Source organism: Talpa occidentalis, unplaced genomic scaffold (genome assembly GCF_014898055.3).
Source record: "Talpa occidentalis isolate TD23 unplaced genomic scaffold, MPIMG_talOcc4v2.1 talOcc4.8, whole genome shotgun sequence".
Taxonomy (NCBI): Eukaryota; Metazoa; Chordata; class Mammalia; order Eulipotyphla; family Talpidae; genus Talpa; species Talpa occidentalis.
Genome location: NW_023605194.1, coordinates 24,775,273 through 24,801,762, shown reverse-complemented (window position 1 = coordinate 24,801,762; position 26,490 = coordinate 24,775,273). Strand labels below are relative to the sequence as shown.

At 39.8% G+C, this 26,490-nt stretch overlaps 1 protein-coding gene across 2 annotated transcripts in view; it reads left to right on the top strand.

Moving 5' to 3' along the window:
- LOC119234464 (cytochrome P450 2C19-like) overlaps positions 1–26,490 on the top strand; it is a 192,269-nt gene that overhangs the window by 79,981 nt on the left and 85,798 nt on the right. The window contains exons 4-9 of one of the 2 annotated variants that reach the window (XM_037497414.2): positions 161–321; positions 1,476–1,652; positions 2,171–2,312; positions 4,660–4,847; positions 7,518–7,659; positions 8,649–8,897. In XM_037497414.2, the coding sequence (XP_037353311.1) occupies positions 161–321; positions 1,476–1,652; positions 2,171–2,312; positions 4,660–4,847; positions 7,518–7,659; positions 8,649–8,830 (992 nt within the window). In that variant the 3' untranslated portion in view covers positions 8,831–8,897. Of the gene's footprint in view, positions 1–160; positions 322–1,475; positions 1,653–2,170; positions 2,313–4,659; positions 4,848–7,517; positions 7,660–8,648; positions 8,898–26,490 lie in introns of those variants that run through there. The other variant, XM_054690205.1, reaches the window with a different exon arrangement.

Below are 26,490 nucleotides of genomic sequence, written 5' to 3'. Positions count from 1 at the left end.
AAACAAATAAATAAATAAAACATGCCTCTATTAAAAAAAATATTTTAAAAAAATATTTTTTCCTGTTATCTAAAAACAAAGTGTTTTCCTATCTGTATATGTCTATGTGTGTGTTTGTATTTTGTTTAATAGTGTTTTCAAATTGTTTCTGATTTTTTAGCTTCACCTTGTGATCCCACTTCTATCCTGGCCTGTGCACCCTGCAATATGATCTGCTCAATAATTTTCCAGACTCGCTTTGATTATAAAGATCCAATGTTTTTAAACATAATGGGAAGAATCAGTGAAAATGTCTCAATTTTGAATTCTCCATGGATTCAGGTGAGGTCCTGATCCTTTTTCCAGAGGAATCATTTAGTTCTTTTGTCTAAGAAGTCCAGATCTCTGCATGCACCAAGCTGTGAAGTGCATGCGTGAGCACCACAATCCTGCCTAGATAGATTCAGCCTCAGAGAGTGGTCATCTGGGAAAGATGGCCTAGACAATTAAAGATACAAAAGAAATCATATTCTCAGAACACAGACCTGGAATCCAATCCTATTGATCCTATTTCAGGTTGTTTCTACTACACTCCAAAACCCAGATTCCATGTTCTTTGGTAACTTCCTCAAACCATGTCCAAAGAATGAAATAAACCCCAGGTCCTTGTTGAAAGACTTCTATCCCTCAGTACTCTGTCATCCTGTTAACTCTCAAGAAGTCTAATTCACACTGTTGGCAGAAATATGCAAATTTAGGAAGAAAAAGTGTATTTCGTTCAAGGAGGACAAATAGTCGAGACAACAGAAGCTCCAAGGAACACATATTAGGGTTGGGTTTTTTGAGGCATCAGATGGGATCCTACGTGTGAAAGTACTTGTTTTGGGGATGATGAATTGATTGGTTTTATGGTAACTAGCCCATAACAAATCTCACAATTTCCCCTGTGCTGCTCCAATGTGTTTTGCAGTCTGCCTGAAACATAATGATATGTCAGATAATGTCACTTCACTACACTTGTGCAGTTACACATAAAATGTTGAGGTGTGTTTCCTGGTATCTTCAGTACTCTCCCGGTCCTCAAGTACTGATTCTATGTTTGAGGCTTCTAAATATATATAGAAATGGCTGAGACTAACTATGCCGAGCTTTTTATAAGATTCCCCAACCTTCCTTCATCTCTGTTGTCTTAATCATAGTAATTTATGCCATCCATATTTCCAGAATTGACCTAAGCAAAAAGAGAATTGATATAAAATTAGCTTGTAGTATAAGTGTGGTGTTTGAGAATGGAAAATGATACCCTGATCAGAAATGTCTCTCTCCAACACTCTTAGCATCCTATAAAATTATACATGTGTAAGATAAAAATTTTCTTCAAGATAGAGACCACATTTTATGAGTATTTATAATGTAGTCTCCACCTAAGCGTTATCTCTGTCATATAAGTCGTCAGTAATTTTTTTTATTGAGTAAGCTCTAATTTTCTCTTCTAGATCTGTAATATGTTCCCTGTTCTCCTTGACTTCTTTCCTGGGAGTTATAACAAATTATTTAACAACATGTCATATTTAAAAAGCTATGTTTTGGAGAAAACATTGCAACACAAAGCATCTCTTGATATTAATAATCCTCGGGACTTTATTGATTGTTTCCTTATCAAAATGGAAAAGGTAAAAATTAATGACAGCTGTTTTTCTGCTTAATTGCTTGTGTATATTATGGTTCATGGAATTGTTCTGTATTTATCAGGGATGTTTCAGTGGTCAGTGGCTAAGACTTCCAAGCTCTTTCATACCTACATTGTATGTGCCTGTACACTAAGTATTATGGAAGTCTTAAAATTAAACAGCTAATTAAATGGAATACATTGATCTTGTTTCTAGATACTAATTTCAGTATTGTTTTGGCTGTTCTGGTTCCTTGTATTTCATTATGAATTTAGCATAATGTAATTTCTGCAAAGACGCCAGTGTGGATTTTGATACACCTTGCTTGCCTTACCTGTGAGGCAGTAGAAAATGATACTTCAGTCTACTGACCTCGTGTTTTGGATATCATATGGGAATTTTTCTAGAACTGAACATGCACTTGATTTTTTGGTGAAAAATTTATAACAGTCTGAATATATTTGGACTAACTATAAATAATTCTGGCAAATTAATTTATCAAGTCATTTCATCATTCCTAGGAAAAGCACAATCAAGACTTGGAATTAACTCTAGAATCCTTGGCATTTACAGTACTTGATCTGCTTGGAGCTGGGACAGAGACTATGAGCACCACCCTGAGATATGCTCTCCTCCTGCTGCTGAAGCACCCAGAGGTCACAGGTATGACCAATGTGGTGGGCAGGGTGAGTTTCAGGGAAGTTGCTGAAAGACACTACAAGTACTGCATTGCCTCCTGTTTCTCTTAGAGAACCTTCATTATTTAATTATCTATCTGACGAGCTTAATGTTCCCAAGTATAATGAAGATATAATAATGGGACATCTTTATATAATATGGGAGGATGAATAGGAGTGACGTCTCCATGGGCAGTCAGAAAAGCCATCAGGTAGTGACTGCATTTCATAAATCTTAAAAAAAAAAATGTCAGGTGTAGAGACTTATAAAAAAAAAAAAAGAAAAGGTCCCTTTGAAAGTAGGTGTATTACCCGAGATCTCTCCTATTCTGAAAATGTATGTTTTAAATCCGGGGGGGGGGGAATGTCCCTATTAAAAAATAAGTGGAAAGCTTTGAAATCTTGTTGTCTGCCTGAGATAATTTCTGCAGTCAAGGAAGTGGTCAAAAAATTAAATCACATATGTGTGTTTCTACCACTCAGGCTTAAGATGTGCATGAAGGTTTTGAATTCAGAAGTCTGTGTCCAGTAAAGTGATATTTACAAAATAGAACTTTGCCAGCCCATGCTTTTCTGTCTTTTACAAAGATCTTCCTGTTTATATTTAATAAGTTGCAGTTTTGCATTATGAATAGTAACATGCGTTATATTATCCTGTGAGTAACCTGCTGAAACGACTATAGCCAATGAGAAATGAGAATGTGTCCTTGTAATCTGGACAGACTAACTCAGGAAACAATTAACAAATACAGTTTCTAAAACGCAAATAGCATTTTGATCAGTGATGGTGACTCAGTAGAGAGGTGGAAGTTGTCATCTAAATGTCAGAAGAGGGGCCTCCCTGGTGGTGCAAAGGGTTAAAACACAAGACTATGAAGCTGTCCCCAGCCTCTGCAGCATGAGTTCGATCCTGGGCCAGCCAGGGAGCAACCCACCCGGCGCTGCAGACCTCTCCTGACTCACCCGCTGCTCCCCTCAGCAGTGTACTTCCATTGATGTGCCTGTTCTGCTCTCTGCTCTGTCTCTGGTGAATCCTCTCACCTTTGGCCTGTACCCCTGCTCTTATATGCATAAAAAATTAAATCTTTAAAAAAAATGTCAGAAGAGGACATATATGAAGAAGTCATTTGTATCCCTCTACGTTGTAGCATTTGGAAGTGTCAAAAAAGAATGAGGAGAGGGCCTCCCCGGTGGCGCAGCGGTTGAGCGCTGGGTTGCAAGCTGCCCGCAGCCTTGAAAGCGCTGGTTCGATCCCCGGCTGCTCCCCAGCCACCGGAGGAGGGTCCCACATGGCGCACAGACCTCTCCTGCCGCCTGCTGCTCCCCTCAGCAGTGTACTTCCGTCCTTCTGCCTGCTCTGCTCCCCGCTCTGGCTCTGGTGAATTCTCTCACCCTCCCGCGCTTCTGACTGTACCCAGTGCTTGTATAAATAAATAAATAAATAAATCTTAAAAAAAAAAAATGATATGGTACATACACATGATTAAAAAAAATAAACAAGAGGGGCAATAGGCAGAAGGTAGCTTTCCCCGCCCAGATTCCCTCCACACCTTGCTTTATCAGGTATTTGTTTTGATCCAATAGAATGAGAGAGCTGTAATATGTAGAGAAGCTGAACCTAAAAGACCTTGCCCTCCGGATCTCCCCTGGTGGCACAGGCGGTTGAGCGCCACACTGTGAAGCTGTCCGCAGCCTCTGCAGTGCCGGTTCATTCCTGGCTGGCGGTGAGGGTCCCACATGGCAGTGCAGACGGCTCCTATCATGCCCGCTGAACCCCTCAGCAGGGTATTTCATCAGTCTGCCTGTGCTGCTCCCCACTCTTTCTCTGGTGAATCCTCTCACCCTCCCGCGCATCTGGTCTATACCCTGGTTCTTGTGCGAAAAAAAAAAAAATAAACAAACAAACAAACAAACAAATATATAAATAAATAAAAGACCTTGCCCTCAGAGACACTGGCAGGTGGAAATAGGTTAGGTAAGAAAATCTATTTCTTGAATTCAGAGAATCTTAGCTCCTTTTCTAGCTTGTTTCCTGAAATTCAGCAGTAGGAGAATAAAGTCCAGAGAGTGAACAGCTCTGGCATTATAGATAGGAAATTTGCCTTTGTGCTAATATATAAGTATTAAATTTGTATCTTAATTCTAGCTTATAAGAGAGTTAGATGTATCTATATTATGGCTATTATCTCTCTAGGTCTAGATATATTTCCTGGTACAGCGCTGAGGTTTTTAATGATGTCGGGAGACTGATACAATGCTCCATGTACCCTTAACAGATATGCAGATGTGATAGGTGTTCTCTTTTCTCATCAGTCTTACTTGTGTTTTGTCAGCTAAGGCGCAGGAGGAGATAGAACGTGTGATTGGCAGACACCGGAGCCCCAGCATGCAGGACAAGGGCCACATGCCCTACATGGAAGCCTTTGTGCACGAGGTCCAGAGATACACTGACCTCCTCCCCACGAACCTGCCCCATGCAGTGACCCGTGACATCAGATTCAGGAACTATCTCATCCCCAAGGTAAGTTGGTTGTGCTTTTACTGACATCATGATTCTACTGAGATGTTCCCCTTTTCACAGCATGGGTCCAATCCTCCGGACTAGATGAACAAATTATAAAAATCATATATGTGGCAGCTTGATGGGTTTTGCATTGTTTCTGTTGAGACCAAATTTTGATAATAGCACCTTTCTATTTATATGTGTAAGAGACATTTGTGATTGGTGGTGTACTTTCCTGATGATTACAGTTTGTTCCAGGGGTTAGGATCAAATTCACTGTTTTCACCTAAGGACATAGTGAGGAGAAGAGTTCTTTTTGAATATTGGGGTCAAAGAGCAATATTTAATAGAACTCATTCTGCTATTTCAAGGCCAATAACAATAGGGCACTGGGCTAAGTAGGATTGTACATGTTTCCCATCTGCCCCAGTTGAGAATGATCATTCCCCTTTTTTTGGGATATACTGACATAGACTAGGCAGCACTGCAGGGCTGAGTGTGTCTTCTACCATTTGCATAATGTTTTCTAATCCAAACCGGATCCACGGATCAAGGTACAGTCTAAGACAGAAGTTGGTAAAAAAAACTTTCCCTAGTGGGCCAGATTTTAAACATTTCAAATTTTATGGGGCTTGGAGTATCTGATGCCAGTGTTGACATCTGTCATTGTAGCAGGGAATCCATCACAGACATTTGTAAACAAATGTGGGTGGCAAATTCTCAATTTTATGAAAGCCCAACTTTAGACTTCATACACTTTTCATGTACCAAAGACATTTATTCTGCCTCAGTTTTTTTCAATGGAAAATGCTTACCTCCTGGGCTAACCAAAAACATAGGATTGACTTGATTGCACATGGGTTGTTATTTTTCCGTGTCTGTCTAACAGCACGCTTTGAAATGATGTGAGGTGATTTGTGTTTTTCTGGGACCCATCTGAGGGAAATTTTGCAGCCCAGGGTTCAAGATATACCTTCATCTATTTTTGAAACTTATCATTTTAGTTCCCATGTTTAATACTGATCCATTCAACTAATTTTTACTCATGCAAAAGCAGTGGTGAAGTAGTGGTCATGCTTCGGTATGAGTATCCATTGTTTGAACAACATTTGATGAGATTATATTGGCTGTATTTTTTTTTGCTTTTTTTGTATCTTAAAAACATTTTTCATATTTGATTATTTCAATATAAACAGAAATAATTTTTCCAATAGAGATATAGAATTTTTATATGGTAAACTTAGGGAATGGAATTTTCTCCAAATTTGCATTAAATTTTAAAAAATCTGAACACATTAAAGGCATATAAATGTAGTGGATGTATGTGCCTTACATGTATATGCCTTACATGTAATGGATGAAACCATCTAAACTGCATGCCCCAGGTCTTCAATGTATATATCCAAATAATGATTTTTAGACAGAAAGCAGATTTCACAAGAGTTACCATTATGAAATAATGTCTAATGTGGAACCTGTGTAGTGTTCCCAGCTTTCCTAAACTATCCCAGAATAGTTTTTCTTTTCTTGTATTCCATCAAGGAACCACATATAGTTTGTTTGTCTTTTCTGTTTAGATTCCTGGGATCAGTTTCCTTTGCTCTGTTTGTTTCTTTCAGTTCTTCAGCTTTGTGAAAAGTCTGGCTGTGGTCATAAAAATATTCCTCAGAGTTATGTTGGGTGAAATTTCCTAGAGACTAGCTTCCCATTATGATTTTGCCCAGAGAAGTACATAGTGCTCTGAATGTCCCACTGTAACCCAGTGAGGCAGCTGAGGGCACATGAAGTCACTTATTCCATTATGGCCATGCTATGTTCCCCACATAATATCATGGTACCTGCCAGATTGTGAGTATGGTGCTACCGAACCGTTCATCCAATCCTAAATCCTTTGATAACAATCAATTGAATTAATGATCATAAGACAGTTGTTGCAAAATGACTATATTTCTCCTTTTGTCATCCTTTCTGTTTGTGGCTGGGATCAATCTGTGATGATGAAATCTACCCCATGTTTTTGAATTAATAGAAACAACCTGCTGGGGCAGTGATAAAAACACTAAGAGTTGTTACTGTACTTACTTTATTATCACATAAGTTTTTTTTTTCTTTTTTTTTTACACTGCTGAGGGGAGCAGCGGGGGAGACAGGAGAGGTCTGCTCACCATGTGGGTTGCTCTGAGGCCGGTGGGGATCGAACCAGCGCTGCAGAGCCCGTGAACAGCCTCACAGCTCTGTACCCAACCACCGGTGCTACCAGGGAGCCCCACATAAGTTATTTTTAATTTGATTGATTACAAAATGTCTGTGTGTAACTCCAGACATTTCAGGTTAGATAGAGATTTCCATTTGTAAGCATAATCCATATACGAGATGCTTAAACAATGAAATGATAAAATCAAGGTACGGATGAGGAAATACCCTCAGGGAAATGTGATGAACAGAATGGCTTCAGAGGCCTGGCACCCAGGGTTCAGATACTCACTACTTTAGGTGCCACTTAGCAACATCACTGCCACTGGTCATATGCTGTTTCTTGTTATTACTTATTCTGGCTGACTTAGAATGCCCTTTACCTTCATGGTGTAAGGTTTTTTTAATCTTTAGATGCTAAGATGGGACTAAATGATTTGTAGCTTTTCATGTAGCTCCACGACTTCATAAGACATTTTAATTCTTTTTTTCCAGGGCACCACCATATTGACATCACTGACTTCTGTGCTGCATGATAGCAAAGAATTCCCCAACCCAGAGGTGTTTGACCCTGCCCACTTCCTGGATGGGAGTGGCAACTTTAAGAAGAGTGACTACTTCATGGTTTTTTCAGCAGGTAGTGTATCTTTTGTATTCTTTGTGCATCAGAGGACAAAATACCTTGTGAGGATTGTTAGGAACTTCCATGGTACCCTCTCCAAGGCTGGTGCAGGTGCTCTTGTCCATTAGCAGGAGCACCGAACCCTGTGTCCATGCACTTTCCCTCCTCATGATGCAGTCTTCTCTTTGAGCTAGATCACTGCAGAACTGGGGAATTGATCCAGTTCTTCAAATTCAGAAATGATTTAGTATGAGGGCCTGAAAATATAAGAGTCATGCCAAAGGAACAGCACTATAATATAAAACCTAAAACTTCACGGTGTATTGGGGAGTGGTAGAGAGAAGGTCTATGTGGAGTGCAGAACTGAAACAGTGAAGAATGAGAAGATCATGAACCAGATCCATGCAGAAGAAAGCATGGCCAAAGTATTTGTTTCTAGAAAAATATGGCTGGAAAATTGAGGTGTCAAACAGGCAGTTATAATGTGAGAATACTTAATGAACTATTTGGTACAGGGCTGATACTGAGTAAACATTTGTTGCGAGGAGGGTACCTGTTCCTTTAACATTCAAGTCAGAGCACGTGTTTCAACCCTTTGTCCAGCTATAGCCAACCATCCCGTTCCATCCATCCATTCACCCTGTCATCAAATATTTATTGAAATTCCCTTTCTCTTTTTTCCATTTCCACTTGAAGCTTTATTTATTTTTCTTTTACATCATTGTATTCCCCATAGTTCTCCTGTCACTGTATCACCCGCCAGCCATCACCATATCCCTTAGATTCATCCCTCCCATTTTGCTCCTTCCCCAATTTCCCTCCCTTCCTTTGTTTTATTGCTCAGTTCTGTGTTCAGCTGATAGTTTTGACTTTTCTTGACCTTTTGTTTGGTTTCTCTGTATTCTCCTTGTAAGTGATACCATCCGGTATGTTGTATATTCCTTTTCTGACGTCAGAAACACAGTGTTCAAGGATCATCTCTTCTGTATGCTTGCTATTTTCAGGAAAACGGTTATGTGCAGGAGAGGGCCTGGCCCGCATGGAGCTGTTTTTATTCCTGACCACCATCTTACAGAAGTTTACCTTGAAGTCTGTTGTTGACCCCAAGGACATTGACCACACTCTAGTTTCCAAGGGGTTTGTTTCTGTGCCTCCTCCTTACCAGATCTGCTTCATTCCTTTGTGAGGTTTCTGCTGTCATGTCCATATCTCCCACTCACCTGATGCCCCTGTCATCTCCTTTTGTCTCCCTTTCCTTTCTGGAAAAGTCATCTCCGACCTCTCCTCTACTCATCACCCCATTCTGTCAGGATCCAGGCAGGAACATCCATCTCCACTAAGGAGGATTTCCAGTTTCACTCAAGAAATATATGTATAGCTTCTCCTTGCTCTGTAACATTGTATTGGGCATCTCATATGCCAATACTTATCTGGTATTGAGTAGTTAGTTCTGTGTCATCAGTATGACAGAGTGAGATGACTGGTGTATGTAATACAGACATTTTTCTTTTGCATGTTCTAAATAAAACTCAAAATCTGATGAATCAGTTCTCATGCTTTCATTCCTTTGTGTATAATGCAGATAGCAGATGGAAGAAAATATTTTACAAAGAGACCATGCACAGAAAAGGACAAAATCTTGAGGGTAGAACAGCATGTCACCTAGAATTACTTGCGATTTGGAAATGCAAGTGTGAAAATGTGTTCAGGAGCAGCTTCATCTGAAGAAAACTATGACATCAGTGATTCAAAAGTGTCTATCTCTATCGAGTTCTAGATGAGGCAAAAGTAATCTGTGGTGCTAGTATCCAGAGCATTGTTAATTTTGAGGAAGGTGAGTGACTGGGAAAGATCTTGGGCCTTTTCATGGAATTTGGATTTATTTGAAGTTTATTCATTTTTATACAAGAACTGGGGTACTGATCAAATCTGTGGGAGTGTGAGAGGATTCACCAGAGACAAGTGGGGAACACAACAGGCAGACAGACCAAAGAATACTGCTGAGGGGAGCACCAGGTGAGACAGGAGAGGTCTGCCCCCCATGTGGGTATCTCCCTGACTGAGCGGGAATCGAACCGGTGCCTCAGGGCTGCAGATAGCTTCACAATGCTGCACTGGGTGGCCCGAATTTGGATTTTTCTATGCCTTGCTCTGACTGGTTTCTTGGGTGTTGGTGTTTGAGTATGATATGAGCAGTAGTTCTGTTTGAATCACTGATCAGTGGTTGTCAGAGTGAAATAGAGGAATGGTGAGAAATGGTGCCCAGGATTTTTAGGACAGTGAATGTATTCTGTGTGATGCTATAATGTTGGGTACATGCCCTCCTATATTATCAAAATCCATAGAGTATACAACACTTGAGGGAACACTATGCACTTTATATAAGGTCAGTGTTGTTACATCAGCTGTAACAAATGCATCACTCTGGAGGTGATCTTCCTAACATTGGGAAGACGCATGTAGGTGGGGAGGGGTATGTGGGAACTGTACTTAATGTTTAGTTGTGCTTTGAACTTAAAACTTTAAAAAATATATAGTCCTTTAACAAAAAGAAAACCCTACATGACAAGTCTAAGCCAAGGTGAGGTTTACATTACTCTGTGACCACAGAAAGCTTAATGTCCTCTTGGTCATTGGATAGAGATGGGATGGCTATTTCATATGAGATGTCACTGAACTGGTAGGGGAAATCTGAAATTAGAAGAAAAGGTCTTGTACTGATAAAATGGTGATTCTTTTTTTCCTTTTATTTATTCACACGTACAAGAGCTGGGGTATAGGCATGAGGTGCTGGGGGTGAGAGGATTCACCAGAGACAGAGTGGGGAGCAGAACAGGAGAATGGACTGAAAGTCACTGCTGACAGGAACAGCAGGTGAGACAGGAGAGGTCTGCTGCGCCATGTGTTTCAGGTCCCTGGCCGGGATCAAACTCCTGCTGCAGCGGATTGCTTTATCCTGCTGAGACTTAAGCCCTGTGCCACCAGGGAGGCTCACAATGGTAATTCTTTATATCACTGTGTCTCCAAATGCTCATTTTAAAAAATAAAAGGTTAGGAGATTGTAGGGATCCCCTGTATGTTTAAATTATGAATGACTCTCACTCAGTAAAATGAAGTGGTCAGTCAGGAGCTCCAGCAGAAGGTAAGTGGAATAGAGGAGGGAGCACTGTGAGAAGAAGTCAGCAAATTGCTGATTTCCTAAGTTTTGGGCAAGATATGTTGAGTCTTAGACTTTCCCAGGTGAGCTGGGAAGTTCGCCCATTCCAGACCCCTTCTGGCCAGCAATCTGAGCCCAGAGAAGGAGCGGGCACCCACGGCTAGGGCCAACCAGCCGCACAGGAGAGTGTGCCTGTCTCCAAATCGCCAGTTTAGAATATGGACCTTTCTTCAATTAAGACTCCTTGAAACAGGCAGAAGGCTCCTGGAGGAGCCAGAGGTGAGCTGGGAAGTTTGCCCACACCAGGCCCCTTCTGACCAGCAGTCCAAGCACAGAGGAGGAGTGGGCACCCAGGGCCGGGGCAGACCGGGCACAGAGGTGAGTGTGCCTATATCTGAATTGCCGTTTTAGAACAGGGACCTTTCTTCAGTAAAGACTGCTTGAAACTGACAGAAGGCTCCGGGAGGAGTCAGAGGTGAGCTGGGAAGTTCGCCCAAGCCAGGCCCCTTCTGGCCTGCAATTCGAGCCCAGAGTGGGAGCAGGCACCTACGGCCAGGGCAGATACAGCATGCTGGAGAGTGTGCCTGTCTCTGAATTGCCATTTGAGAAAAGGGACCTGTGGGGAAGTGGGTACCCAAGGCCGGGGCAGACCGGGCACGCAGGGGAGAGCGTACCCACATCCCCTTTTTGAACATAGACCTTTCTTCAATAAAGACTACTTGAAACCAGCAGAAGGCTCCAGGAGGAGATGATATGATAATATACATAGAAAACCCCAAAAACTCCACAGAAAACCTAATTCAACTAATCAATCCGTTCAGTAAAGTGGCAGGATACAAAATCAACATGCAAAAATCAGTGCCTTCCTATACACAAACACTAAATCTGAAGAAGAAATGAAAAACCATCCCTTTTATTATAAAAGAAAATATATCAAATACTCAGGAATAAATCTAACAAAAGAGGCAAAGGACCTATACAAAGAAAACTATAAAACACTGTTAAAAGAAATAGAAGAAGACAAAAAGAAATGGAAAGACATCCACTGCTCATGGATTGGAAGAAAAAACATTATTAAAATGGCCATCCTACCAAAAGCAATATACAGGTTCAATGCTATTCCAATCAAAATCTCAATGTCATTCTTCAAAGAAATAGAACAATTATTGATGAAATTCATATGGAATCACCAAAAACCCCGAGTAGCCAAAGCTCTCCTGAAAAAAAAAAGAAGGGAATGGAGGCATCACACTCCCAGAATTCAAACTGTACTACAAAGCAATAATCATCAAAACTGCATAGTATTGGAACAAGAACAGACACACAGACCAATGGAATCGAATAGAAAATCCAGAAATAAACCCACAGATTTATGGTCAACTAATCTTTGACAAAAGAGCAAAGACTATGCATTGGAGCACAGAAAGTTTGTTCAATAAATGGAGCTGGTAAAACTGGGTGGCTACATGCAAAAAAATGAAGCTTGACTACTACCTCATACCATGCACAAACCAACACAAAATGGATTAAAGAACTAGATATAACACCTGAAACCATAAAATACATAGAAGGAAATATAGGCAAAACACTACATGACATGCACATCAAAGACATCTTTACAGACACATCACCCAAAGCAGTGATAGTGAAGGCAAACATAAACAGCTGGGACTTTATCAAACTAAAGAGCTTCTGCACAGCAAAAGAGACAATAACCAAAACAAAGAGAAACCCCACCAACTGGGAGAACATTTTTGCACACAACACTGATGATAAAGGACTGATCACAAAACTCTACAAAGAGTTGATGAGACTCAACAAAAACAAAGAAAATAATCCAATCAAATAATGGGCAGAAGAGCAAAAAAGAAACTTCTCTGAAGAGGAAATGCAAATGGCCAACAGGCATATGAAAAAATGTTCAACATCACTTGTAATCAGGGAAATGCAAATCAAAACTACCATGAGATACCATCTTACACCAGTGAGAATGGCAGATATTAAAAAAACTAGCAACAACAAATGTTGGTGAGGTTGTGGAGAAAAAGGAACTCTCCTGCACTGTTGGTGGGAGTGCAAACTGGTCCAACCACTATGGAGAGCTGTATGGAGATTTCTGGACCTACTGAACATAGAGCTTCCATATGATCCAGCCATTCCACTCCTAGGTATTTACCCAAAGGACATAGAAACATTGGTTCCAAAGAGCACCTGCACCGCTATGTTTATAGCAGCACTGTTTACAACAGCTAAGCTTTGGAAACAACCCAAATGCCCAAAAATAGATGACTGGCTCAAGAAGATGTGGTACATATACACCATGGAATATTACTCAGCATTCAAAAAAGATAAATACTGCAATTTGCAGCAACATGGATGGAGCTGGAAGGGATCATGCTCAGCGAAATAAGCCAGAAAGAAAAAGAAAAATACCAGATGGTCTCACTTATAGCAGGAATCTAGAAAACTGAAATAAGAGACCAGGAAAAAGAATAACTATAAGAAAGAAAAATCAAAATCAACAAACAACTATGAACCAGAGACACTCTATGGGGGTGGGGGGTGGGGAAAGGAGGGCTTGGGGTCAAAATAAGGGGGTTGTAATTGTATGGGGAATGTAAAATATAAAATTTAAATAAAATGTGAAAAAAATAAATAAAATCAGACATAGAAACAAAAAAAAATGAAAAGAACATCTTACAGACATTAGTACATCGATTTGTTACTCTGAATATAAAGATTTTCCTCATTCATCATCCATGTAGAAGCTATTAACAAATCTGATGGAGGAGAGATTTTCTACACTCCTGTGTAATTTACACATGGAGAATGGGGAACCAGTGGTATAGTAGTACACAAATTAAGTCAGCTGGCATCACATTAGAAAGTGGATAAGGAAAATATTCTACTTGATCAGATTTAAGAATCAAACATGACAGAACTGTGTACAAGACCAAGTCAGTAACTTTAGGACACTACAGATTATAATGGAGTAACAGGTTTGGGAGGCTGTAGTACGGAGTACAATAAAATGGCAAGGAAGTGCTAACTATCTAGAAAGGCTAGAATGAGGGATTTTCACCAAAGGAAGTTAAATTCTTCACAACTTCCAAACAGAACAGCTTATGACAATAAATTGTAGACATGTTATGCCAGTTTTGAGTTGAGATCCAAAAATGAAAAATAGCCATTTCTGTCAGTCTCTATGGGTTGATTCTATAAAAGGCAATAGCCTCACCATTCATCCTGTCTTGAGATTCTGGGAACTCTAAACCATTTTTCTTTTGGTGGATGCAATTTCTCTGCATCTGTGCATTATGTTTTTATAATTAGTGAAGCTACTAGTTTATCAGGTGCTTATGATCTTCTGTTCTTTGTTATCTGACTGCAGCACTATAAGTTCAGATTTCCCGTGAATGAAATCATCCAGTGTTTGTCTTTTTACTTACTTTGAGCAGCCTAGTACCCTTTAGTTCTGTTCATATTGTAGCAGAATTTCAGCATTTTTTTGTAGCTGAATATTATTCCATCATCACTTCTTTATCTATTGCTTTGTTGGATTCCACTGTTGTTTTTATGTCTTGGTTACTATAAATACTGCTGCAGTGAACATAGCAGTGCATATGTTCTTTAAATTAGTTTTCTTGGAAAGGGGCGGAGCAACATGGCGGCGAGGAGACACTGCGAGTAAGATCTCCCATTAAAAAAAGTTAATAGGGAGGAAAAGCGGCAGGTCCCAGTGAGAACTGGGACACGGAAGATAAACGGACGACTCCAGCAAACTGCCCGAAGAAGAAAGTGGCCATAAAAGAGGACCAGAAGGGAGGGAAGCGCGGAACCCTGCTCCCCTCCCCCGCCCACAGAGGCGGCACTCTCCGACCGGCAGAGAGGAGGGAAACAACAAACCAAAACGGCCAACAAGAACAAACGACGCAGCAAGCGGGACTGTGAGTGGAAAGGAACTATTGCAGCCACCACACCCCGTGAACGGGAGCTGTGGAGAACCCTGCAGGATTCGCCCCGGCGGTGAGCTAACGGCTCCAGGCGCCATTAGAGAAGAACAAAGACCCCGGGAGACGAGCACACAGCCCGGGCTGCCGGTAAGATTGCGCGGGAAAGCGGCGCGCTTGGCGCGCTGGAAAAGCAAACGCGGATCTGAATCGCGGCTGCCCAGGTCCCCCGCCTGCGACCTAGGCTTGCAGGGAGACGCACGGAGGTCCTCACTGAGGTGAAAGTCCCTCACTGAGTGAGCAGGAACCAGGCGCCCAGGCACGGGAGCGGGTGCAAAAGGCGCCATTCCCGCGCCACTGAACTGGGTTACAGCCCGTGTCCTGGACCTGAGGGCTTTGAACTGAGACCCGGGGCACTAAATTCGGGGCGTGGGTTCTCCACGACGGTGGGGCACAAGGAAGACACAGCACCCCAAAGCCGTTGAGGTTTACCCTACCATTCTCGCTCTGCACCCTGTCCCACGGGGTGGGGGGAGGCGAAAAACACCCCCCCAAGGACAATAGGAGAGATCTCTGGCGCCACCTAGCGACCAGAAAAAAAAAGTCACTAACACTCCATAGACTTCTTGATAAGGGCAGAAGGCTTCTGGAGGACCCACTGGCCAGCTGGGAAGTTAGCCCTCGCCAGGCCCCTTCCGACCAGCAGTCTGAGCCCACAGAAGGAGCAGGCACCCACGTCCGGGGCAGACCGGGTGGGCAGAAGAGTGTGCCTGAGACCGGAGGCGCAGGGACTGCATCCTGCTTCGCCATTTTAGAACAGGTACATTTCTTCAGTAAAGACTGCCTAAAACCAGCAGAAAGCTCCCCCAGAAGCCAGAGATGGCTCCTGGAGGAGCCAGAGGGGAGCGGAGAAGTTCACCCAAGATGCCAGCCAGTCCGAGAAACACAGTGTCCCAATGCATACGACAAATTAGAAAACAGACAGTAGGGAGTAGAAGAACCACACGCAACCTAACAACTCCTCAGGAAAGAAGCACACCACAAAAAGAAAACCACTCCCCAGATTGCAACGACAGCAACTTGGAAGAACTTCTGAGTCTTCCAGAAAGATAATTTAAAATTGCCATGATTAAAAAAGTGATAGAAGTCATAAAGGAAAACAATGATCAGAAGAAGGAAATTGAGTCCCTAAAGAGGAAAACAATGGTCAGAAGAATGAAATTGAGTCCCTAAAGAGGGAAGTAAAAGAAATGCAGGAGATCAAAGAATTAATGGAGGAACTAAAGAACTCTGGGAAAAGCAATGAAAGCAGAATAGATGAAATGGAAGAACGAATAAGTACTCTTGAAGACACAGAAATAAAAAGAACCAAAACATAAAAGGAAAGAGAAGTACGAAGGAAAAAGAATGAAGAAAGACTTCGGGAACTATCTGACTCCATGAGGAAAGGAAATATAAGAGTTATAGGAATTCCAGAAGGAGAGGAGAGAGATGTAAGAACAGAGAAAATATTCCAGGAGATAATTGAAGAGAACTTCCCAAATGTGAAGAAGGAGCTGAAAATTGATATACAAGAAGCAAGAAGAACACCAAACTTCCACGACGAAAGGAAAAATACAGCAAGACACATAATAGTAAAGCTCCCAAGAATCCAGGACAAGGAAAAAATAATGAAGCTGACAAGAGGGAAGAAACAGATAACATTCAAAGGAAAACCAATCAGGCTGACATCAGACTTCTCTGAAGAAACACTACGGGCAAGGAGAGAGTGGAGGGACATAGTCAACAGACTCCAAGAAAACAGATGCCAACCAAGAATACTCAATCCCCAAAGCTCTCCTTCCTCTTTGAAGAAAGAATAAGGACCTTCCCAGACAAACAGAAACTCTGGAATTTTATACGACTAAACCCCCACTCCAAAAAATACTACAAGGTGTCCTAAAGCCAGAACCTCAGAGGGACGAATAACATTATACTAATACCAAAACCGAACAAAGACAACACTAAAAAGAAAACTACAGACCAATCTTGCTAATGAACACTGATGCCAAAATCCTCAACAAAATCCTTGCCAACGGAATCCAACAATGTATCCATAAGATAATTCACCACGACCAAGTAGGATTCATTCCAGGGACACAAGGATGGTTCAACATCCGAAAATCAATCAACGTTATCCAACACATCAACAAAAAGAAATATAAAAACCATATGATAATATCAATAGATGCTGAGAAAGCTTTCAACAAAGTGCAACACCCATTCATGATAAAAGCCCTTGAAATTCTTGGGATACAAGGAACATACCTCAACATCATAAAGGCCATATCATTCTCAATGGTGAAAAGCTGAAAGCATTTCCATTAAGATCTGGAACAAGACAAAGATGTCCACTCTCACCACTGCTTTTCAATATAATACTGGATGTCCTAGCCAGAGCAATAAGACAAGAGAAAGATATACAGGAATCCAAATAGGAAAAGAAGAAGTCTAACTATCACTATTTGCAGATGATATGATAATATACATAGAGAACCCCAAAAACTCCACAGAAAACCTAATTTGACTAATCAATCCGTTCAGCAAAGTGGCAGGATACAAAATCAACACGCAAAAATCAGTAGCCTTCCTATACACAAACACTAAATCTGAAGAAGAAGAAATCAAAAACCCATCCCTTTTATTATCAAAACAAAAAAAAAATCAGGCCTCCCTGGTGGTGCAGCGGTTGAGCTCCGGGTTGTGAAGCTGCCCACAGCCTCTGCAGTGCTGGTTTGATCCCCGGCTGCTCCCCAGCCACCAGAGGAGGGTCCCACATGGCGCGCAGACCTCTCCTGCCGCCCGCTGCTCCCCTCAGCAGTGTACTTCGGTCCTTCTGCCTGCTCTGCTCCCCGCTCTGGCTCTGGTGAATCTCTCACCCTCCCGCGCTTCTCACTGTACCCAGTACCTGTATAAATAAATAAATCAATCTTAATAACCAAAACCAGGGCCTCCCGGTGGCGCAGCGGTTGAGCGCTGGGTTGCGAAGCTGCCCGCAGCCTCTGCAGCGCCGGTTCAATCCCCGGCTGCTCCCCGGCCACCAGAGGAGGGTCCCACATGGCGCGCAGACCTCTCCTGCGCCCGCTGCTCCCCTCAGCAGTGTACTTCGGTCCTTCTGCCTGTTCTGCTCCCCGCTCTGGCTCTGGTGAATTCTCTCACCTTCCCGTGCTTCTGACTGTACCCAGTGCTTGTATAAATAAATAAATAAATCTTAAAAAAAAAAAAAAAAAAGAAAGAGGAAAAAAAAAAAAAGTCTGTAAAAAAAATAACCAAAACCAAAACAAACAAAATATTATTAAAAAAAATCAAATGCTTGGGAATAAATCTCTCAAAAGAGGTAAAGGAGCTACACAAAGAAAACTGTAAAACACTGTTAAAAGAAATAGAAGAAGACACAAAGAAATGAAAAGACATCCACTGCTCATGGATTGGAAGAATAAACATTATTAAAATGGCCATCCTACCAAAAGCAATATATAGATTCAATGCTATTCCAATAAAAATTCAATGTCATTCTTCAAAGAAATAGAATAATTATTGATGAAATTCATATGGACTCAACAAAAACCCTGAATAGCCAAAACTCTCCTGTAAAAAAAAGAAGGGAATGGAGGCATCACACTCCCAGACTTCAAACGATACTACAAAGCCATAATCATCAAAACTGCATGGTATTGGAACAAGAACAGACATACAGACCAATGGAATTGAATAGAAAATCCAGAAATATACCCACAGATTTATGGTCAACTAATCTTTGACAAAGGAGCAAAGACTATGCATTGGAGCAAAGAAAGTTTGTTCAATAAATGGTACTGGGAAAACTGGGTCGCTACATGCAAAAGAATGAAGCTTGACCACTACCTCACACCATACACAAAAATCAACTCAAAATGGATTAAAGAACTAGACATAAGACCTGAAACCATAAAATACATAGAAGGAAATATAGGCGAAACATTATGGGACTTGCACATCAAAGACATCTTTACAGACACATCACCCAAAGCAGTGATAGTGAAGGCAAACATAAACAGCTGGGACTACATCAAATTAAAGAGCTTCTGCACAGCAAAAGAGACAATAACAAAAAAAAGAGAAACCCCACCAACTGGGAGAACATTTTTGCACCCAACACTAATGATAAAGGACTGATCACAAAAATCTACAAAGAGCTGATGAGACTCAGCAACGACAAAGAAAATAATCCAGTCAAAAAATGGGCAGAAGAGCATAAAAGAAACTTCTCTGAAGAGGAAATGCAAATGGCCAACAGACATATGAAAAAATGCTCAACATCACTTGTAATCAGGGAAATGCAAATCAAAACTACCATGAGATACCATCTTACACCAGTGAGAATGGCACATATTAAAAAAACTAGCAACAACAAATGTTGGCGAGGGTGTGGAGAAAAAGGAACTCTTCTGCACTGTTGGTGGGAGTGCAAACTGGTCCAACCACTATGGAGAGCTGTGTGGAGATTTCTGGACCTACTAAACATGGAGCTTCCATATGATCCAGCAATTCCACTCCTAGGTATTTACCCAAAGGACACAGAAACATCAATTCCAAAGAACACCTGCACCCCTATGTTTATAGCAGCAGTGTTTGCAATAGCTAAGCTTTGGAAACAGCCCAAATGCCCAAAAATAGATGACTGGATCAAGAAGATGTGGTACATATATACCATGGAATATTACTCAGCATTCAAAAAAGATAAACACATGCAATTTGCAGCAACATGGATGGCGTTGGAAGGGATCATGCTCAGCGAAATAAGCCAAAGAAAAAGAAAAATACCGGATGGTCTCACTCATAGCAGGAATCTAGAAAACTTAAATAAGGGACCAGGTAAATGAATATAAGAAAGTGAAAATCAAATCAACAAAAAACTATGAACCAGAGACACTTTTTGGGGGGTGGGGGGTGGGGGGCGGGAGGGGAGGGATTGGGGTCAGAATGGGGGGTTTGCAATTGTATGGGGTAATATAAAAATACAATTTATTATTTAAAAAAAATAAATAAATTAGTTTTCTTGCATTCTACGGGTAAATACCTAGGAGATACAATGCTGGATCATATGATAGGTCTATTTTTTTAATAGAAACCTTTATACTATTTTCCATGGAAGCTGTGTTAATCTACATCCCCTGATATGTTAATTTTATACATTTTGAATATACTGCTATTTAAGGAATTAATATGCTAGATATTGCTTTAAACTTCTTAAATTATGTTTACCTGTTATCTCAAAACTGTTTCTTATATGTGTATATATGTATGTGTGTTCACATGTATTTATAAATATTAGAACATATATTTTTTTAATTATGTTTTTCATTGTTTTTGGTCTTTAGGTTCACCTTGTGATCCCACTTTTATTCTGGCTTGTGCTCCCTGCAATATTATCTGCTCAATTATTTTCCAGAATCATCTTGATTAAAAGGATCCAATTTTTTTAAACATACTGGAAATACTTAATGAAAACATCAAGATTTTGAGCTCTCCATAGATGCAGGTGAGGCCAAGATCCTGTTTTCCAGAGAAATCATTTAGGTTCTTTTCTCTAAGATTTCAGACCTCTGGATGCACCAAGCTATGAAGTGAATGTGTGAGCAGGACAGTCCTGCTAGACTTCAGTCTCAGAGAGCGGGAAAGATGACCTAGACAATTACAGATAGATAGAAAACATATGCCCAGAATACAGAACTGGAGTCCAATCCCATTGACCCTATTTTGTGTTTCTTTTACTATACTCCAAAACCCAGATTTCTAGTCCTCAAGTACTGATTCTGTATTTGAGGCAACTAGACATACAGAAATAGCTAGTCTACTCTGCTTCATAACAGGTTGCCCAACCTCCCTTAATCTCTGTTGTCTGTGAATTATACTAATTTATGTCATCCTATATCTGCAGAGTTGATGTCAACAATGAGAGAATTCATATAAAAATGCCCTTACACTATCAAAGTGATGTGTGAGAATAGGAAATGATTATTTGATTCTCTGGCGAGAAATTTTTCTCTCTAATATGTCTATCTGCAGATAAAATTAAGTATGTATAAAATAAACATTTTCCCTTAAGACAGATCATTAACATTTATAGTAATCTCTAACCTAGGCTTGGCACGTGCATAATTCTTCACGAAATATTTTGTTTTTTAATAAACCCTAATTTTCTCTTTTAGATCTGCAATATATTCCCTGTATTTCTTGACTTTTTTCCAGGGAGTGATAACAAATTATTTAAAAATATTGCATATATAAAACGTTATATTTTGGAGAAAACAATAGAACACAAAGCATCTCTAGATGCTAATAATCCTTGGGACTTTATTGATTGTTTCCTTATCAAAATGGAACACATAAAATATTGACAGTTGGGTTATTTGATTGCTTGTGCATGTTGTGGTTCATGGAATTGTTCTGTATTTACCTGGAATGTTTCAGTGGTCAGGCAGTTAATGCCTCCAAACTCTTTAGTACCTGCTGTGTATGTGCCTCTATACTTAGCATTATGGAAGGGGTAAAATTAATTTTCTAAATAAGTGGAATGCATTGATTTTGTTCTTTAGGTTCTTAATAATCTACATGAGGATGACAAAGTGACACTTCATGTGAAATGGAAACAATTACAAACAATTTAGAAAATGCAAAATCTCATGCCATGATATGAAGATGGGCGTGATCTTTGCATACATGATCTTTGCATCATCTTTGTATGAGAAACTGGAAGAAGTGACAGCCTGGCTGGACTTCTTGCATGTCTGCTGGTTGGAGATAAATCTTAATATACTTAATAATAATACTTAATATACTTAATAATGACAGGGTAGGGAATCTTACATATGTAAATGAGATATACAGAGGTACAGAGGTGTGTGGTGTGAAAGAGCTGGTAGAATGAAGAGAGAAGTTAACTGATAATAAAATTTCAAAATTGGCACAGATATGGTGTTGGAGGTTTATATCTGTAAGCACAAATCCTGTACCATTTGTCAAAAAGATTATTTTTCTCACATGAGACATCATGGCACTCTTGTCAATAATCAGTTGACTGAAAATGTAAGGGCCCTTTTTTGTGTTGATGAAAGGTATTTCCTAGGTATTACATTCCTATGTCATTAGTGCATCCGCTGGTAGTCTTAAATGCTACCTTTATAGAAGTTTTTTTTTGAAAATAAGAAACCTGAGTCCTCTTTTCTGCAATATTTCAGTATTATTTTGACTGTGCTGGCCCCTTGAATTTCATTATGTTTAGAATAAAGTTGTAATTTCTGCCAAAAACCCAGTGAAAAATTAATTTATTGCTTGCCTTAGGGGTGAGCAGTGGAAAATGATGGTTGAATCCACTCATTTCCAGTGTTTTATATACCATATGGGAGTTTTTCTAAAACTTGCTGTTTATTTTTGCCCTTACTGTTTATTTTTGGGGTAAAATTTATAATAGTATGACTTACTTTGGATTAACTATAATTTTGGCAAATTAATTTGCTAAGTAATTTCATCAAATCATTCCTAGGAGGAGTACATTCAAGAAGTGAAGTTAACTTTAGGGACCTTGGCAATTACTGTACTTGATCTGTTTGGAGCTGGGACAGAGACTACAAGCACCACCCTGAGATATGCTCTCCTCCTGCTGCTGAAACACCCAGAGGTCACAGGTTTGACCAGTGTGGTCCGGAGGGTGATTTTCAGGAAGTTGCTGAAGGACACTGCAAGTGCTGCCTTCCCTCCTTTTTCTCTTAGAGAAGCTTCATTATCTATCTGACCAGCTTAATGTTTCCAAGTTTAATGAAGAGATAATACAGAAGATTGAATAGGAGGAGTGAAGACACCGTGGATAATAGGAAAATGCAGTGACTGCATTTCATGAGAGCTTGTTTGTGGCAGTGTTTAAACTGGGAGCCAGTATGAATCTGCCTGGGACTGCTTATCAGGGATGCTGGTAGAAACAGGAAAGGAATGATGTGCATAGAGGCTACCTGATGGCACAGGGTTTAACGTCTCAGTGCTGTCGAGCTGCAGACAATTATGGTGACATGAGTTCCATCCCTGGCCAGGGAGCTAACCCACATGGCCTGTCTCACCCACTGCTCCCCTTGGCAGTGTATTTCAATAGATGCCTGTTCTGCTCCCCACTCTGTCTCTGGTAGATCCTGTCACCCCCTGCTCCTCTGGCCTACACCCCAGTTTTTCTATGCATAAATAAATTAAAATAAATCTTTTTTTTAAGATTTATTTATTATTTTTTGCATACAAGAGCTGGCGTACAGGCCAGATATGCAGGGGGTGAGAGGGTTCACCAGAGACAGAGTAGGGAGCAGAACAGGCAGACTGACTGAAATCCACTGCTAAGGGGAGCAGCAGGCGAAACAGGAGAGGTCTGCTGCACCTTGTGGGTATCTCCCTGGGGGACTGGGATCAAACTCGTGCTGCAGTGGCTGCGGATTGCTTCATAGTGCAGTGCTTAACCCCTTCGCCACCAGGGAGAAAAAATAACAAGTGATTTTGATTTACGTGTGACATAATTGGGTCATATGTGAAGGATAAGGCTTAAAAGTAACTATCAAATTTTGCATGAATAAAAAGAGGACGTTTGCAGAAATGTATATTTGACCAAACTGTTCTTCCTTTTTTTCCTTTTCTCATCCTAATTTCTGAAGTCATGTCAGAGGGAAAATTGGCTCCAGGAATCAGGATGTCTTTTGAAAGAAAATGAGTATCAAATAGGTTGCTAGATACCAGGCCTAGGAAAAAAAAAAAAAAAATATATATATATATATATAAATGGATTAAGTGGATAAATAGTTGTGAGAGAGCGATAGCAAAAGCAAAAGATCAATTTCATGAAATTTTTTTAATATTAGGAAAATTATTAGGAGTTTGAAACATGGGTATTTGGAATACTCATGGGTTGAAAAATTGAGATACAGGAAATATTGAATTGAACTAAGGAGACATAGTTAAGTTAAAAAATATACCAAAAATGAAACATAATTATAGTCATCTTATAGGAAGAATTGTTTGTATGGTCAGAATGGTGTTACAATGAATATTCTAACAGTCAAAATGGTGTGAACATATTAGTGGAAAAGGAATAAAGGGAGAGAACAAGAGAATGTGTGTGTGTGTGTGTGTGTGTGTGTGTGTGTATTTCATATGAGATGGGTATGGAGATGTAAACTCTCACCTCCCATTCCAGAAAATCAGATGTTTTCTAAAAACAGGTTGAGAAATAGAAACAGAGGTCCCTGTTTAGAAATGGAGCATAAATTTCAGAAGAAACAGCTAGAGAATTGGTAGCATTTGGCACGTGGTAGGATGAATAGTCCTATTATAAGTTGAACACATGCATACAATATAGAAAAGCACTAGAACACATTCATGTAGATTCAATATAATTCATTTTTCAACTCGTGTGTTATTTTGATGTTTGATTCCTTTTTTCCTGCAGTGTCTGTAATTTCTTGACATAATTATTTTCCTTTTTTTGAGCTATGAACTCATAGACATTTATTTTACAGATAAAATTTAAGACATGTTTATGTGCATATGTGTTTTTGTATATATCTATTTCCAACTATAAAACAGTTTATAACATGCAACTTTCAAAATAATGATCCTTATGACTATGTAATGCTTTGTGTTGTGTATTTGATTGAATTGTCTGTGGACATTTAGGCTGCTTTCATGTTCTTGCTATTTTAAGTACTGTGCTGTGAACATTGTGGAACATGTAGGATGTTTTTCTCGATGGTGTCATATTCTGTGTATATGTACCCAAGAGTGGAATTGCTGAGTTATGCATTATTTCCTTTTTAGATTATTAAGGTAATTCTATATTGCTTTCCATAATGATTGCAACAGTTCACATTCCTACCAATAATAGTATACTATTGGTGCATAGCATTCCTTTTTACCCAGCCCTCGCCAATATATGTTTGTGGGGACCTTTTTACCATGAGCCATTCTCCCAACTGTGACTTGCTATCTCACTGTATTGAATAGTTTTAATATGCATCTCTCTTTTTGGGCTTGATGATGAACCTTTTTTCATGCATCTTTTGGCCTCTGGGTAACCTCTTGGGTGAATTGTATTCTTATCTGCTGCCCATTTATAATTGGATTATTTGGTTTTTATTGTTGAATTGTATAAATTTATTTTTGAATTTATATATCTCGAGTGTTAATTCCTTATCAGTTATATATTATGTGAATATTTTCTCCTGTTTAGAATGGTGTCTATTTAATCATCTTATATATTCTTTGGAGCTCTTTGATGAGGTAATCCCAATTGTTTATTGTCGTTTTTAATTCCCTTGCCATAGATAGTAAGTCCCCAATAGTATCTTTAGTATTGATAGGATGGACCATACCACCAGTGTTTTTTTTCTGTGTATTTCATTGTTGCAGGTCATAATTTCAATCTTATATATGTAAAAATAAATAAATAAATAAATCTTATATATCTAAATTTAATCCATTTAGAGTTTTCTTTGGTGAAGTTGAGTAATGAATGCAATTTCATTTTTTTTTATATGGCTTTCCAGTTTTCTCATGACTATTTGTTCAAAAGCTCTCTTGTCCCTGTTTTATGGTCATGAGTGCTGAATCATAGATGTGGTGCTTGTACCTCTATGGATTTATTTCTGGGCTTCCAAGTCTGTCTCATCAGTCTGTGTATCTGTTTTTGTACCAGTCACATCTTGTTTTTTGTTTGTTTGTTTTAAAGATTTATTTATTTATAGAAGCACTGGGTACAGTCAGAAGTAGGGGAGGGTGAGAGAATTCACCAGAGCCAGAGTAGGGAACAGAACAGGCAGACTGAGGAAAAACACAGCTGAGGGGTGCAGCGGGCGTGGCAGGAGAGGTCTGTTGCGCCATGTGGGACCCTCGCTGGCGGCTGGGATTGAACCGGCGCTGCAGAGGCTGCAGGCAGCTTTGCAGCCTGGAGCTCAACCACTGCACAATGGTGGGGAGGCCCCAGTAACATCTTGTTTTTAATACTGTTGCTTTGTAGTATAGTTTGAAGTCAGGTAATGTGATGTCTCGATTTCGATCCTTTATTCTTAGGGTTACTTTTGACCTTTAGTGGTTGCTTTAGGTTACTTTAGATTACTTCAGGTTACTTAGGGTTACTTTAGACCTTTCATGGTTCCACATAAATTTCACTATTTTTTGTTCCATTTCTTTGAGAAGTATTTCTGGTATTTTTATGGGGATTTCATTAAGTTTGTGTATCATTTTAGACATGATAGTCACTTTGATTCTATTGATTGTCCCCATCCATAAGCATGGGATATCCTTCTATATCCTTTTGTTGTTCTCTAAGTGCTTTAATAACGTTTTCTCCTTCTCATTGTATTGGTCTTTTACCTCCTTTGTTAGGGTGATTCTGAGTTATTTTATTCTTTTTGAAGCAACTGTAAATGGAGTTATTGTCTTAGTTTCTTTCGCTACTCATTAATTGTATATAAAAGGCCATTGTTTTTATATGTTGATTTCGTAACATGTCACTTTGCTGTATTCACTTCATTGTTTCTAATAACTTTTTGATGGAGTTTTTTGAAGCTTTTATTTGTACATATATATAATAGTGTATATATATCATCTGCAAATACTAATAATTTCACTTATTCTTTTCTGGCTTGGATTCCTTTTGTTTCTTGTGCCTGATAGCTCTGACCAAAACCT